Raw genomic sequence first — 16012 nt, 5'->3', positions numbered from 1 at the left:
TTCACGTCGCTATGGCCCAGAGTTTATTTCATAAAACATTTGGATTCCATACATTACACATGTAGATGTGTTCCTTTCTTAGGCCTCTCTGTATATAAAGCGTGTTAAACATTTGAATGAGATTAGATCCAACGGCCGTCTCTTCAAGTATGCCAGGGTACAAACCCTTACCAACAGTTGATGTTGTGTGAACTAGCTTCTTCATATTTTGTAATCTTAAATTCTGTAACGAGATTTACACACAGTGTGAGAGAAAGTTACTCGAAGGTGGCTAGGAAGTTTGTGACGATGGTCTTGAGCTTCGCATCAGTGTCATCGGAGAGCTTGCCTTCGGTACGGATGGTTGCTAGCGTGTCGGTGTGGCTGGACCGAATGTGTTGGACGAACAGCTGTGAAAACGACAAGAAAGGAAACATCAATAACTGAACTTGTTGCATGGGGAGAAATAACCCAAGAGTAACGTACATGTAAATGTCTTGAAAATAGCTGTAGTGATACAAAATAGACCTCATAACAGAAGAACAAAGAACTGAATATGCAAGCTGCCGACTTTGTATTTCCCCAATTCAAAATACTGTAAATGCATTTAAGTCTGTGTGGTTTAATGTAAGCTCTTCACTGCAAAACCACTGCAAATATGATTGTTCTGTTTTCTGCCTGCCTGCCTACAACCTAACCTCGAACTAAAAACCACCGGGAACATTCCATATTCTCCCTAACCGGAAATTAAATCACCGCAAACTTCAATGCATTTACAGCACAATGACAGTGGAACAACTGAAAAGGTCACCAATCAGAACTGACCCTTTCGAATTTGGTGATCTTGACGGGGTCCACCTTGTCCAGGTGACCTCTGACACCAGCATAGATGACTGCTACCTGCTCCTCAATAGCCATGGGGACTGGGGTGGGGAGAGAGAGAACAAGAAGGTAAAGACGGTAAGTTTTGAAAAGAAAACTGGATTAGCCTATGTAGCGTTCGATTGCTGTTTGTCCCTTGAGTTACGACTGCCAAGGCTAGTGATTGGCCCCTTGCTCCTGTTACGAGCCATAGCTTCTACTGCGTTTAAAATTAGTCCTGTCATTTATGATTTGGTCTTTCCAATTTTGGGGGTCTTCCACAGGGTCTGTAAACTCCTGTTTGTAAACTTTGTGGACCAACATTTGTTATCAATGGCAAGTCTTTATTTGTAAATTTGTATCAATACATATGAATAGATTGTACACAACAATTCTATCAGATACAGCAAAACTTATCCCTTCCTACAGAAAAGTCCAGACTGTCTCACCATACTGGCCCTGTTTCAGCAGCTCTGTCAGACGTACACCTCTGCTCAGTAGAGCCTGTGTGGAGGCGTCCAAGTCAGAACCGAACTGGGCGAAGGCAGCCACCTCACGGTACTGGGCCAACTCCAGCTTCATGGACCCAGACACCTACAAGGCAAACACACTCACTGTTATAGCTCACAAATCAAGGATTACCAATATCTTATACTAACAGAATTTCATGTCTGAAAAAAACAACATTTTGGGCTTGTGCTGTAGCTTGTGCATCAACTTACTGGCCTGATGAGTTTTAAGTATGGCTTATAGACTTCATAGTACTGTGTGGTCGAGGGAAAATAATAACAAAAAACTTCATAAAATTCAATATTTTACATTAGTCTCAATTTGTATTGTTTGCAAGCGAAACTAAAACATAAGTTCGAAATGTCCTTTTCAACATCTTGTGATACTACTGTATCTCTTTACAGACAGTACATTGCTGAACAGCCCAAGCTCCCACCTGTTTCATGGCCTTGGTCTGGGCAGCTGATCCCACTCTGCTCACAGACAGACCCACGTTGATGGCAGGACGGATACCCTTGTAGAACAGCTCCGTCTCCAGGAAAATCTAGGGGTGGAGAATATCACTTTTGCTGAATATACTACTAGTACCGCCTTTTCAAGTTCAGTTGAGTATCAAGGATCTCAAAAATGGTCAGAATGAAAATATGACATCATCCAACACTACTTGGAGCAATAAAACAATGAATATACACATTGTTACTCCAGATATAAGTATACATGATAATTTTGTGACATTTTGTGAAACTTTGATTACATTTTTGACATTGTAAAAAGTAGTAAAGCCAGCCAACTGCTGAGCATCATATTTCTTGGGTTTCACCACAGCAAGCAAAACCTTTATCTACACTGGCATGGCCGAATAGGTGAACATGCATAGCCAGCACAGAAACATAGCGGATATTTCTTCACCTGTCCATCAGTGATGGAGATCACGTTAGTTGGGATGTACGCGGACACATCACCGGCCTGGGTCTCGATCACGGGCAGGGCGGTCAGGGAACCACCTCCGTACGAGTCGTTCATCTTGGCGGCACGTTCCAGCAGACGGGAGTGGAGGTAGAACACGTCTCCGGGGTAGGCCTCGCGGCCGGGGGGACGACGCAGCAGCAGGGACATCTGACGGTAGGCGACGGCCTGCAACAGTAGAAACAATTTTATTCACAAGTATTCCATGCTTTTTCATGGTTACTTATTCAATTTGTCCTGACAACCTGTTCTAAAGACTGCAAATTTTCTTGTACAAACATATCCGCATATACACCTTATGCTAGCCTGCTACAGGATATATGTTGGATATACATTTAAAAACAGAGAAAAAAGAGTGAAGTAAATAGTGTACTGTAAACAGATTATCTAAATTACAATTTAAAAAAAGGGTCAAACAAGCTCATCAACTGTAGGTTTTACCTGCTTGGACAAGTCATCGTAGATGATGAGAGCATGCTTGCCGTTGTCCCGGAAAAACTCTCCCATAGAGCAGCCGGAGTAGGGGGCCAGGTACTGCAGGGGAGCGGCATCAGAGGCTGTGGCACTCACCACGATCGTGTACCTCATGGCATCTGTGGAACAGGAAGGGGGGGAAGAGTTAAAATCAAGGCTTGGAACAAAGTAACTATAAGTGGCTTAGGGGAATACAACAGTATCTCTGATTAAAGTTGTACTTTAACACGGATGAGTTCTTATTGAGGTCAACAGAACTCTGTTTGATTTCTAGTACTCTACATATCACATACATGCATTAAGCATGTGTCATACAAGTCAAAGAGCTCTGGCTGTATTTGTTGATTGTGCAGAAGGTTGCTGACTTTAAAAATCGTCACTCAAGCATATTTTTCACCTGAAAATCTACACCATTGCAAAGGACGAGGCTCCATGGCCTGCAAATATCATCTGATCTCAAAATCGTGCAATGATTACGGGAACACTGCATATTACTGCTGATCAAGTCATTGCAGACTAGTCATCTAATTGCTTTTCCTGCTCTGTGTGTAATGACAGTCTTAGACTCACCGGCATCAGTTAGTCTCTTGACCAGCTGGGCCACAGTGGACCTCTTCTGTCCGATGGCAACATAGATACAGTACAGCTTCTTCTTCTCATCCTGAGCATCGTTGAAGCCCTTCTGGTTGATGATGGTGTCGATGGCAAGAGCAGTTTTCCTACATGGGGCACAAATGTCATGTAAGTTTCATCTAATGTATTCAACGATTCTTTCTTTAGGAAGCAGGATATTCTTGATTGAAAGCTTATAAAAAGAAATCAACAACTATGAGACAACATTGACAGCATTTAAAACGTCAAAATAATCACACTATAGATAGTATTAGCAAACTGACAGGCACATAAAGAGACCAGCTTAGACTAAGAGTAACCCACACCGAAGGGGCTAATTTCCAACCTGAATATGTGATCGGCAACAGCAAGTGAAACTCTCAGTATACCATATCAAGAGTCTACATGCAAAAACTACTCTGGGAAGCTACAAATGCACATGTGTGGAAGTGTGAAGAGTATGAGCTCCCACTGCATTGACAAACCTACCCAGTCTGCCTGTCACCAATGATCAGCTCACGCTGACCACGGCCGATGGGCACCAGACTGTCCACAGCCTTGATTCCCGTCAACATGGGCTCCTTCACAGAGATACGCGGGATGATACCTGGGGCCTTCAGACCCACACGTCGGCGTTCCTTAGACACGAGGGGTCCCTGTCAAACAAGACACAAACTTCATGTAAGACAACAGTTGAAGTAAAAGTGAAGTACGTATTCTAACTTATGTACTGGCGGTAGTGCGAGTATCATTGTCCAATAGAACACAGACATGGAAACTTTTGGCAAATGAGATATTTCTCCAAAAATCACTGTAACCTGTTCAAATCCCCTGAGGAAGTATAGACTACATGTTAGTGTAAATTTGATAGTAGACATGAAGAAGAATACAAACCACCTGATCTCAGTTCCCAACAACCTTCGTCATCAACTCATATCTCAGGATGCTCAAGAACCAAATCATTGACCATACACTAACAAAATGATCTTACTCCCTTCTTCCCTGGGCTGCTCTACACTAAATAAGAGATTGGGCTACAATCTAACAACATGAACAACAAGGGAATTACCTTTCCATCAATGGGCTCTCCCAGGGCGTCCACAACCCTGCCCAGGATATCCTCTCCTACAGGCACGTCCACGATAGCACCGGTCCGCTTCACGATGTCACCCTCCTTGATCAACTTGTCATTACCGAACACCACGATACCGACGTTGTCAGGCTCCAAGTTCAGGGCCATACCCTATTGGTGACGAGGAAGGAAGGAAAAATTACAACAAAGACAAGTAATTCTTCTACTTTTTCAAGGGATTGCCAAAAGATAGCCTGTAATAGCTTATAAAAAATAGATTATAATCATAACATAACGCATATTTGACTTGCTCAAAGAACAGCTCTAAATTCAAAATAAAGCTGCCCATATTTGTATTTTCTTCATCAAAGGACCGTCTCTAAGACCCGCCCCCTCCGTCCCGGGACAGAAATTTCTTTGTTGGGATGGACAACAATTTCACCCCATCTGTCCAAAAAATCTGAAACTGATGAAAATGTATTTTCGTAAGCTTAAATTGGCAGGGTTTGACGACAAAAATCAATATGGGCTCCCAAACAATGAGTGAGGCAGAAATTTTTTATGGCCTGAGACAGCCCTGTTTCATCACTAGATATATAATCTGACATTTGAAGAAGGCCAAAGCAGAGTGCAGTAGATGTTTACCTTCAGGCCACTGGAGAACTCTACCATCTCCTCAGCCTGGATGTTCTTGAGACCGTAAACACGGGCGATACCGTCACCGATGGACAGCACGCGTCCGGTTTCCTCCAGGTCAGATTTGGGCGCAGCACCGAGGATACGTTCTTCCAGAATGGAGGAGACCTCCGCAGTACCTTCAGGAGTAACAACATCACGTACGCTTAAAACCTGTGTCATCTACTGTAAATGTAGTAACATTTGCGGAGGATAAATGTGCGTGGTAACCTGTTCACCCTGATCTTTAAACCATGTTGTTTAAACTGTAAAATAAAACCACCGCAAACACCACATTTTCTCCCTACTGCAAAATTACCATACAAAATAGTTATCCCTTCAAATTCAATAAAATTTCTAATGGCTGTCTATATGTGTCTTACTGATGACATGTGCTTCTAAGTTGTACACTTAACACGTCAACATGACTATGTTTTAGTGACAGTCGTACCTCCAGCAGCACTGACCCGTGGTGACGTGTTTAGGTGCCGGCAGTGAACAGCTGCAGCAGGTGCACCCCGACATGCCTGCTGTAGAACAGAACAGAAAGAAAAATTAGCACAATAATGGTGCACCTGTGGTACTACTATGACATAATTGTATTGGTTGAAGGTGGTTGTGATTTGACTTGTTGACCTTTCTGCCAATATAAAGGTCACCTGCTGAAAGACACCTACAAATAGTACAATGGCCCCCTACGACAAAAGCCAAGAGCAAGATAAAGGAAACAAATTAAGGGAGTCTTAGATTGTTCAAGGTATCCAAGCAATCCATAATTTGTGTCTTTTTCAAGTACAACATTCATGTTAACTCTGGATACTCAAGAGTTGGAGCAGCACAGAAAATGTTGTGAGAGCGCTGTACACCAGCAGAAGCCTGCACTTAACCATTCTGAATCAAATTGTCGATTACCCTTAGTCTCATAGGAGTCAGATTTTAACAGGTGAATTTGATCTGCTTCTATTGGGGAGGGGGGCAGTCTGAAGGACGATAATCCATGCCCTTCAGACTGTTCAAAACGACACTTTTCAACGCCGGATCTATCTTTCCCACACAGATGCCTGAATTCCAAAGGTCCTGCTGATTGTAACGTGCTGACAAACGTCGAAAACTACATTTGTATTCAACGTGGACGCGTTGTGTTCGAAAACGGCCCCCCTCCCCCTCTTATCTCCCTGAAGCTGCAAAGGTCACAGAAAGAGAAGAGACCATAGCATCACCGGCGCAAGCTGATATTGCACTAAAATATCAACTAATACCCATTTTACATTGTTGTACAGATATCAGTTGACACTCAAAGATCGAGGGTGACTTGGGAAATGCCAACAATTGAACGGTTAACGGTGACATGGCCATGCCAAAGCAAGTACATGCACACTGCCAGTGCACATATCGATCAACGTGCCGGGCGTTAATCCACCCTTTTTCGAGCGTTTTCCACGATTCACAACCACAAGTAAGCGTCGAAGTAATCCTCTGTGCTCTTACTTTGACTGCATGTCGGGTTACGGTCCTGGCAAGAGCTGCCGTGAAGCGTGCGGAGAGCATTTTGATGACCAAGTCGGGAGATGCCCTTCTTCGAATGTCCTTCCCGGCTCGAAAGAAAATGGCGGACACCTGACCCCTGCACGGGCAAACTTGGAAACCCGTCGTCAGCTGATTGGAAGAGGAGACGGTAACAGCGACGTCTAGCGGTAATATTCAAAACTGCAAAGAGGAAAACGAGTGCAGCTGTCCACTCGAAGCCCGTAGTGATCCGTAGTATGTGATCCTAGGTGATTTACTCTACTCTCCAAGCAGAGCATGGGTTTCGGCTGGTTTTTGACGTGTTTTAGGCGTTTTTGTCGGGCTTTCTACTTTGTCATCTCTTTTTGTTTGTCTTGGGTTGGCGAGACAAAAAAAAAAAGATGACAAAGTAGAAAGCCGAACAAAAACGCCTAAAAACACGTCAAAAACCAGCCGAAACCCATGCCCTGCTTGGAGAGTAGATTTACTCAGCTCTCTCGGTCGCTCCAGGCTACAGAAGCGACAGAGAGAGCTACGGGAGCGACTGAGAGAGCGGATTAAAGCTAAAAAATGATGGCACTGAATCCACTCGTTCACCAGACTCTCAGCGTTTTGGGGCTGTGCTGAGATACTAACGTTAGTAGAAATTGGCCAATAGGGAAACTGATGATTTGACAGGAGTTAACTGGACATGTACACAGGCTTTTTTTCACGTTCACCTCCATATTTTTGAGGGAAACCCAACCTCATCTTAGACTTTAGATCCTCCCGGGACCTTGTTGCATAGGTCGCTGTTAATCATTGTATCGCGGGTAGTATGTTTGGAGATGTGATCATGGGCTAGACTGGCTGTAGGTAATTGGTGCTGTTTTGTAATCTGATCCAGGCTGATGCTACAAATGTATCATCTTAAGTTACATCATATATAACATTTACTTTCCTAGTGATAAGTGCCACCATGGCCTAGCCTCCGTTGCAGACTCCTTCCGGCTCTTTACTTTTTCAAGTTACAGTTTTACTATTACATTTTTTTTGTTGCTGCCCGCATAGCAATAAGAAGAAAAAGGTAATAGTAAAACTGTAACTTGAAAAAGAAAACAGCCGGAAGGAGTCTGCAACGGAGCCTAACCATGGTCAGTGTCAATCAGCATCAATTGCAAGGTGATAATAGGGGCCAAGGATATTTGATATTTAGCCTGACTTTACGCGAACGTGTGCGTGGTCCATGTAACATGTGTAAGTTACATCTTTGTCATGCATTCGTATTGTAAATATCAACATCATTCAGGCTACCATTTGTGTGTGCCTGTGTGTGTGTGTGCGCGCGCGCGCGCGTGTGTGTCAGTGTCACAGTGTGTGTGTGTGTGTGTGTGTGTGTGTGTGTACGTGTGTGTGCGCGCGCGTGTGTGTCAGTGTGTGCGGTGTGCGTGGCAATGTTGATAGAATTAAATTGAATTGAGACTCGCCATCATTCAGTGGGCTCCTCAAGAAGGTGAGTGGGAGGATCGCTTGGGGCTTGTTTTTTACTGATCAGCCCAAAGAGTTGCCGCTTTCATTCTAAGTCCAAAGGTTTCCAAAAGGTCGATTCCTTTTCGAGCCTTCTAATTGACTTTTACCCTCAAAGGTGAGGGTATAACTTAAAGCAGAGGCTCCTTACTCATCAAACAGTATTTTGTCCTTCAAATTTTGTGCGGGCCCACGTATTTTGTTTGAAATTGTATCCAGTCAGTCCCTATTACGTTACATCAATGGTGTTATATTGAATGTGACAAACTTGGTTACATCTTATTTTGATTTATCGGCGTGCACACTCTAACCATAGGTTTCAAAGCTCTGGCCTAGCTGTGATCTTTGAAGTCGGTCAGACAGCCATATGAGGCATAGCCTAAAAAAAATTCAGCTCTGCATTTCCCATGGGTTTAAGAAATTGGCTCCGAAATAGGAGCTATTAGACGGACGATAGCTGGAGACCAAGGATAATCCCAGCTGACTTATCATTAATGAACATATGCATAAGCCATATGGCATAAGCGACATCAAAGAAATGAGGTCATCAAGAGGTCTGATAGAAGACTCTCTGGTTTTCTTTGGGACTTCGCCTCTCTCGGCATCAGAACCTTGTTAGCATAGCATTACGGACAGCCGCCCTTTAGTTTCGGTAATAGATATAATATTCACTCTGAAGTTTAGCACGAAATCAGGGACAGCCCTTACTTTTGGTAATTAACATATATTCACTGGTTCATATCCATAGAATAACATATTCGCTCTTCAAATCACCGTTCGACTTGCTAAAACACCTGTTGTATTACGTCCACCCCATGTGGTATATTCGGCTGGGAAAAATCACATTAAAAGACATAGGCCATACGCCATGCTTAGAGTTTGTAGTTCGTGATAACTTTCATCAGGTTGGGAGACATTTGAAGATATGGTATATAATAAAACATAAGGCTGCAAATACACCTGATATTATTATTATTATTATTGCATTGCCTGGCCAGGTAGATAGTCGTAAATACCTTTTATGTTCTGCGATAAGAATCTTATTTCACACGACTTTACATCATAAGTTAGCATAAGTTAGGGAGAAAAGTGCAAAGTAGCATATCATTTTAACCAATCATGATCTTCCCTTTAGTATGTATGATAATACAAAGAAGCTTTTTATGGTGACTCAACGAGCAAAAATTGCCGGAAAATTTGGTTGAAGACCCGGTTGTGACTGTTTACCAGAATTCGAGTCCACTGAAGCCTCAGACATGTACAGTTTATAAGTCTAAGATACAATCGGCACTGACTAATCCGTCTTTGACTACTAGTATAATGCCAACAACAGAACATTAGGAAGATCATGGCACAGCAAAATTCACCGCGGAGCGGCGGCTGACGGCGTGTTCACATCTTGCAGCTACCGACCACCAACCTGTTGATGAGAGAGCTAGAGAAAAACTATATTTTAGCCATCATTGGAAAAAAACATGGCCAAATGGAAATGTCATAGGATAATCGATATTAGCATTTTATCTCTTCTGGTCCAGCAAGACAACAGTTCACATAAGGTGTTATTGAAAAGGCAAGTGAAAATGTCACCTGTTGACCTTACAAGACACACCTTCAAGCAGCGGGAAAACATCCAAAAATAGATGATTGAAGAAAAACATGACAAACTACAAGGTGTTAAGTTTTCTAGATCGACTGTTCATCTAATCAAGCTGATTATTGGCATTTGTTAGTTTTGTGTAGTCTTCTTTAGATGGCTTTTGTTATGGGCTGGGACGTGCTTTGCGTCTTGGCGGAGAAAGGATTGGGCTTGAGACCAGTCACGTGATGAACGTCCTTATCGTTGATTGGCCAGAAACCTTGTGACCCCCCACGACGCCTGAATGACAACACAGCTTGTGCTCTGTCGCAGGGCGGCCATCATGGCGAACCCACGCAAATTCAGTGAAAAAATCGCGCTCCACAACCAAAAGCAGGCCGAAGAGACGGCCGCTTTTGAGCAGATCATGAAGGAAGTGAGTGGCGCTACAAGAGCCACTGCTGGGGTAAGTCCCAATTCTCAGGTCACGTCCTTAAAGTGTAGTCTTCTCGTAACGCTCTCTCCTGTGCGCCCTCCCCCATGATGGCGCTCCTCTGTCTCTTTCTCTTTCCAGGCGCAATACCAGAAAATGCAGATGGCTCAGGCTCTTGGAGCATATCGTGGCGGCTCCCTACCCAACGTCAACCAGATAGGGACCGGTGCCATTGATTTACAGGTACGTTGAGGTCCGTGTCGCTCGGCGTGTGCCCGTGCCCTGCTGTGCGTAAGTGTCGTTTCTGTGCAAGTTGTTTTGGGGCTGCTTGTTGTTCTGACGCCGCTTCCTGTTCTGTGTTGCTCTCTCCCGGCCCAGGGCGCCCTGCACAGCTTAGAAGACATCAAACGCGGAGCCCAGCCGGGGTTCGTGGACCGAAGGCCCGGTTTTGACAGGCGCATGCTAGCAGCTCAACACCGCAACAGACTGGCACCGTTTGAAAAGAGGCAGATATCCTTTTGAGTCTTGGTTTGTGTCCTGTTTTTGTGTCCCAGCCCCCTTCGAGTCACACCCTCTAACCCAACACACAACATTCCCTCCAACTACAACGTCCTCCCTCTAGCACCCGGACCTCCAACACTCCTGCTGAAGAGTTGAGTAGTTTGTTTTTATCACCCTATGATTGGTGATGATGTGGTGATCACTATGTGAGGTATGTGTACATCTGTCTTGTGTAGGTAATATTGTGGGTGGGTGTATTTTTTTTGCTCCACACCTATGTCCTCAATTTAACTCTGCCCATAATAGGACCACAAATAATTTGCAAGACAATTATGACAATTCCTTTAATTAACGTACACGCCCCTTGTATTTTTGTGTGAAAACAATAGCTCATTATTTCACAAGCACCACCAGAATGTGCATAATTTGTCTTCCCTAGTAAAAACATTATGTACATTCAGCTACTAATCTGTGCAGGTCAGACTCTAACAATAGCCGTCAAACCAGGATAGAATGGACATTGAAAATTCATAGTATGCACCTGCAATAAAATTTGGTTGTTTTTAATGTAGTCATATCTATATGTAATTTATCATATGTATATTTTTTCTGCATAAGTGGTAGCTTGCATCTTGAGCTGTTTTCCAGTTAGAGTCAGTATGCTCAGTAATACTTTATTTCTCTAATATGTTATAATGTTACATATTTGCTGCCTGGATGCTTGCCATATTTTGAATAGTAAATCCAGGTGGAAAGATTTGCAGTCAAATTTCTGTGGTTAAAGCTGTTAAATCGCCATAAACTGCTTGGAAATCTTGTGAGGGAAAAACAGCTACCGTATATGGGAGGGTGTTTTTTCTCCATGAATGCTTTGATACGATTACCTTCCTCGAACTGGAGTTGATAGATATTATTCAGGTAATTACTTTGTCAGTTGTGAACGATAATTGGTTTTATTCTACCTTAGGGCAATACTGAATCTGACCTGTGCCTGGAATAAGTAAGAAAATCTTGCCATATACGGCTAGGTTTGTAAGAGTGTTTGAAGAATGTTGGTTCAAGTGTATGAAAGGTTTATACGGCTGTAGAAAGATGGACACATAATATTTTTCTTACTTTCTGGGTCAGCTGCAGGTCAAGTTTCTTTGTATGATCTGAATACTGTCTGTCGTTTTCACTTCTGATAACAGGTAATTGAGAAAGATTACCCCATATTGTCTCAAAACAATAAGACCCTTTGCCTTAGTGATAATTGGATTTCGGATAAGATATACAATGTAGCATTTCAGCAGACACTCATTGACAACTAACAGAAAATGTATGGGATTGAATACCTTTGTGGTTTATGTGGTTTTCATATACCACACTGATTATGGCCCTTTCCTTTTTTCAACTCCATAGAATATGAATCACAACATTTTACATGTAGATCTATCACACAGAAAATCATGACTCTCACTGCCTTTGTCTTGATTGTCTGCCTGTATTGTTGTGAATATGTTACTAATGATGAGGGAACGGTAAACAAAAGGGCCTAAGTATAACACCCAAAAGTAAATGATTTGTCCCTCGAGTATGGCCATGTTTGTGCTTGGCTTCCACTATCTGTGAGTTCATCACTTTAGATGAGCCCAGTTGTAGCCTGCATTATTCATACTACCTGCTGGTCGTGTTTATTTTTAGCCATAACCAGTGGTTTCACCTCCGTTTGAAATGGTATTACCCCAGATTGGTGATATGTAAGGAACACAGAAAAGCGCAATTGGTATGTGTTGACAGGACAGACAGGTGAATTGTGTAAAAACCAGTTGATGTCATTCCTTTAATTGCAGGCTTAGAATACTAGTATCCGTTGCTTATGTCATGCCCTATATGTGAAGACATGTAGGTGAGGATCTGCATATGTTACACTGTGGCCTTTTTCTACATGTTCGTCTTTTGAATGTGTCTTTGGGATTAAATCGTTATGTTAGTTACAATGGTATCAGACTGTGTGTTTGACTAATAGTCTTCCCTAATAGTCTTCTTCTGTCCTTTTATGACGCAAAATTTAGTGATTTCCCCCATCACTTTTTACCATCTCATTTCATGATGTTTACCAGATACACTTCGCAGGAAAATAGAATGAAGAGCACAATGTAGCTTGAAAAATTGTCTTCCCTTCTTTAGTAATTTTAGAAGTTAATCAATGAAAAGTTTCAGTCCGAGACTCTGAGAGTCATATTTTTCAGATAGCAAAATTATTGACAGGCAGTGACTTTGGCCTGCTTTAGATTTTCTTTCAAATTTACAGCATGTATCATTCTATGTCTGTATGTTATATGAATTGATAAAAAGTTACGAGTTTCTTATCATGTAATATGAGAAACTCCATAGTTTCCTTAAAATTTAAATTATAGAAATGTCATGCTCATGTTGCAAATTAGCTGATTAAGTAATGACAAATATTTATGGTGTGGACCAGTACATTTCTATAATGCCAATTTAAGGCTTTGTGTGATTTATCCTGTTCTTCACAGCTGATGACAGTTAACTTATACCTCCATTATGACACCACTTAGGTGACGGCAGTACTTTTGCATATACAGTCAGTCATACATATTATATGACCTTGCATTGATGATAAGGGTCTGATATTTGCATCAGGTAGACTTGTTCTGCTATGCATATTTGGACAAGATGCTTATGGCATCTTATTTTATCTTCTTGAAATTCCAATTTTTGCAGACGGCTGTATTAATATCATAATAAGGACTATCAATTTGGGATGTAAATGTGGGTATGTATGTAACGTATGGAAGTCACATATTGAGCAACCTTTGACTTTGCCACTTCTGACTTTTTGTGTTGCTACTCATGATTTAAAAGCAGACAGTCACGGTGCTTCCTTTTTTTGTAGAATAGTCACAGCCTTTAGTTTAAAAGTTGGGTACCTAAAAATGTAGTACATTTGTATGTACTCAAGTCCTTGCATATTTGTTATTGACTTTTATACTATGAGTGGCTTTGTAAATTGTAGTTCTGTTTCTTACTTAAAGTTACTATCAATGGGGGCTTATTCGCTGTTCTCACAAATCTTATGATAGTTTGCATGGCACACAGTATTTGTCTTTGTTAATGGCACTTTGCTTTTGTAAATTTTTTTTGTAGATTGAAACTTATTTTGGTTATGAACAGTATTTTTTCAATGTGTATGTGTTTTTTCGATATGGTAGCTGACAAACCCATTTTGACTGAGTGCCAAAGGTCAGGTAGAGATGTAGTTTCTGCCTGGAGGCATGACCGTTGTCAGTGTATTGTGAGCCTCCTTTAGAGTCTCCCTGTTATGTAAACACCTCCATATATTGCAGCCTTTGAAGGGAAATAAAGAATCGTTTTATTTCCAGTAGTCACCTTTTGATGTAATCCTCGCTCTATTTGCTAATGTCCCTTTCTTGGGGTGAAGAAACACCCACGCATTGTCCTTACAAAAGCAGCTATAGTAGATTTCATCGAAATGTCAAATTGGGCGGCAGATAGGTAGTTTTTAAGGAGACCAGGGTCATGTAATGCAAGGCAAGATGTTGCGGTTTATAGAGGCTTTGTGTTTCCATGTCCATCAAATCATTTCAGCATTTTCCATTTGTGTTAAAAGCTGTAGGAAGAACTTGTATTTCACTGCAGAATACACGATAAGCTAGTAAGAAATGTGTAGGTGGTGCTTTTCTCATAATTTAGCCAAGGTTATTACAGACAGCTGGTGTTTGAATTGGCTTCTGCATATTACCATGATATCTATTTTCTAGGCCCAAGTAACTGGAAATATTGCTCGTAACTATTGATAACTTAACACATGAAGGCTATAACTTAACTACCACGGTATGCTTGATAACTGCCCAGTTTTTATTACTTTTTCATTTGGGGTTTTTGGATGACAGTGTTTATTTAGGACTCTGGAAAACATGGTGCTCCAGGTTAGGTAGTAGTACTTGGCATATCTTGAGAAAAACGTGATTAAGACAATCCTGTTTAAGTGTTGCAGGAAAACCATTATAGTTCTCGTAATGTTCTTTATTGAAGAGTGCTTTTAGCTCTGTATCACTGCAAAATGGGACTTCCAAACTGAAAAGCATATCCTGCACAATTTTAAACTAACTCCCACCGGATAATCAAAGTAGCCCATGATTTATGTGCTGTGAGATTTGTGTTTTTTGTGTGTTTATACCTGGACAACTCCCCAACCTACGGTAGGCACTGTAGGGCTTTGATGTGTAAATCTTTTGGTACTTCTGTAAGGTGGGGTCGTGTGGCGTAACGGCGGGGTTTTCGGCCCAGAACCCAGCGGTCCCGGGTTTGAATCCCCTGACGCCACCAATCTTGTGCCCTTGGGAAATAGGCACTTTACAAGACTTTCCTCACCCCACCCTGGTGTAAAAAAACAGGTATATTATGTGTGTGGGTCACGACACCAGCAATAGCTGGCATATAGCTGCCTGTGTCCCACGTGTATGGCACTGTTGCAATTCTAATAAAATGAAATAAAATACTTGTGTAAGGTGGCTGGCCGTTCCTGTAGCCAGCTCACTTGGCCAGAGCTTCAAATCTGTTGGTAGAACCCACCAGGGTAGACTAGAGCCATGGCAAGTTCAAGTTGTGCACTTCAAGGTCAAGGAGCTTTGACAATGAGTGTGTTAGATTTTATTCCTAGAATTATTGAGATAAGTTATATTTTTTGCTCCTATACCTTAAGAGTCCATTTGTGAATGTTTCAGTGTGGACCATTCCCCAAAGCCTTAGAAAAATATTTTTCACAGAGTTTTTATGAAATTTGTGGAGTGAAAATTGTGCAGGATATTTTTTACCTGTTTTGTTCATTTTTCCTTCATTTCATTTGGAACGTCCAATTTGTAAAATGCGTCTTCTTAAGTGGAGTGTATATGGACTTTATGTCTTAATGATATGCGGGATATGTGCATTACATATAGCAATTTGCTCAGAATGTACATCATTACTGTGGGTAATACCTCAGAGTCAGAATAGTTGGAAATCAAGTGTTACAAACCATTGTTACAAACTGTCATTCTACAATATTCTTGTTGCAAATTGTCTTGTTAGTACATGTCTAATTAGTACATATCATTTTGTACATAAGCATAGATGCTTAATAGTGAAAAAAATGATGTCTGGAAAAATCTTTGGCCATGTGTATTAACAATTCTACTTTATGATATTAGGCTTTATGTATGCTCGCGTGGTATGCTAATATGACTATTACTATCACTTGTTGATTTGATTTTTCCTAATGCCAGGCTTGGTAAAATGAAAACAACAACTTGCAGGAAAGAAATATATCTATCTTAGA

At 41.6% G+C, this 16012-nt stretch overlaps 2 protein-coding genes and 1 long non-coding RNA gene across 8 annotated transcripts in view; 1 reads left to right on the top strand and 2 right to left on the bottom strand.

Moving 5' to 3' along the window:
- Nucleotides 1-6818, bottom strand: LOC136428075 (ATP synthase subunit alpha, mitochondrial-like). The gene is made up of 12 exons (XM_066417344.1): nt 6638-6818; nt 5601-5679; nt 5120-5289; nt 4472-4645; nt 3892-4058; nt 3361-3509; nt 2758-2909; nt 2260-2484; nt 1787-1894; nt 1290-1434; nt 805-902; nt 1-389 (listed from the first exon to the last, which is right to left on the bottom strand). The coding sequence occupies exons 1-12, from the start codon at nt 6695-6697 to the stop codon at nt 258-260; spliced, it is 1659 nt and encodes a 552-aa protein (XP_066273441.1). The 5' UTR covers nt 6698-6818; the 3' UTR covers nt 1-257.
- Nucleotides 6819-9162: 2344 nt separating this feature from the next.
- On the bottom strand, nt 9163-9935 carry LOC136428074 (uncharacterized). The gene is made up of 2 exons (XR_010754572.1): nt 9771-9935; nt 9163-9596 (listed from the first exon to the last, which is right to left on the bottom strand). It is a non-coding gene; the product is annotated as an uncharacterized lncRNA (long non-coding RNA).
- A 79-nt stretch (nt 9936-10014) lies between these two features.
- Nucleotides 10015-16012, top strand: part of LOC136428071 (CREB-regulated transcription coactivator 1-like) — a 29765-nt gene continuing 23767 nt past the window's right edge. For 2 of the 6 annotated variants that reach the window (XM_066417341.1, XM_066417339.1), the window contains exons 1-3: nt 10015-10203; nt 10312-10413; nt 10549-10682. In XM_066417341.1, coding sequence (XP_066273438.1) covers nt 10042-10203; nt 10312-10413; nt 10549-10682 — 398 coding nt within the window. In that variant the 5' untranslated portion in view covers nt 10015-10041. The remainder of the gene's footprint in view (nt 10204-10311; nt 10414-10548; nt 10683-16012) is intronic. The other 4 variants (XM_066417338.1, XM_066417336.1, XM_066417337.1 and 1 more) reach the window with 3 other exon arrangements.

The sequence above is a fragment of the Branchiostoma lanceolatum genome, chromosome 2, assembly GCF_035083965.1.
Source record: "Branchiostoma lanceolatum isolate klBraLanc5 chromosome 2, klBraLanc5.hap2, whole genome shotgun sequence".
Lineage (NCBI taxonomy): Eukaryota > Metazoa > Chordata > Leptocardii > Amphioxiformes > Branchiostomatidae > Branchiostoma > Branchiostoma lanceolatum.
The sequence above is the reverse complement of the archived record's forward strand: the minus strand, read 5'-3'. Positions and strand labels throughout refer to the sequence as shown.

Coding starts and splice junctions, on each gene's coding strand:
- LOC136428075 (XM_066417344.1), bottom strand. CDS start 6,697: ATGCTCTCCGCACGCTTCACGGCAGCTCTTGCCAGGACCGTAACCCGA. Junction 5,680..6,637: donor TAACCCGACATGCAGTCAAA/GTAAGAGCACAG, acceptor TCTGTTCTACAG/CAGGCATGTCGGGGTGCACC. Junction 4,646..5,119: donor AGTTCTCCAGTGGCCTGAAG/GTAAACATCTAC, acceptor CGTCACCAATAG/GGTATGGCCCTGAACTTGGA.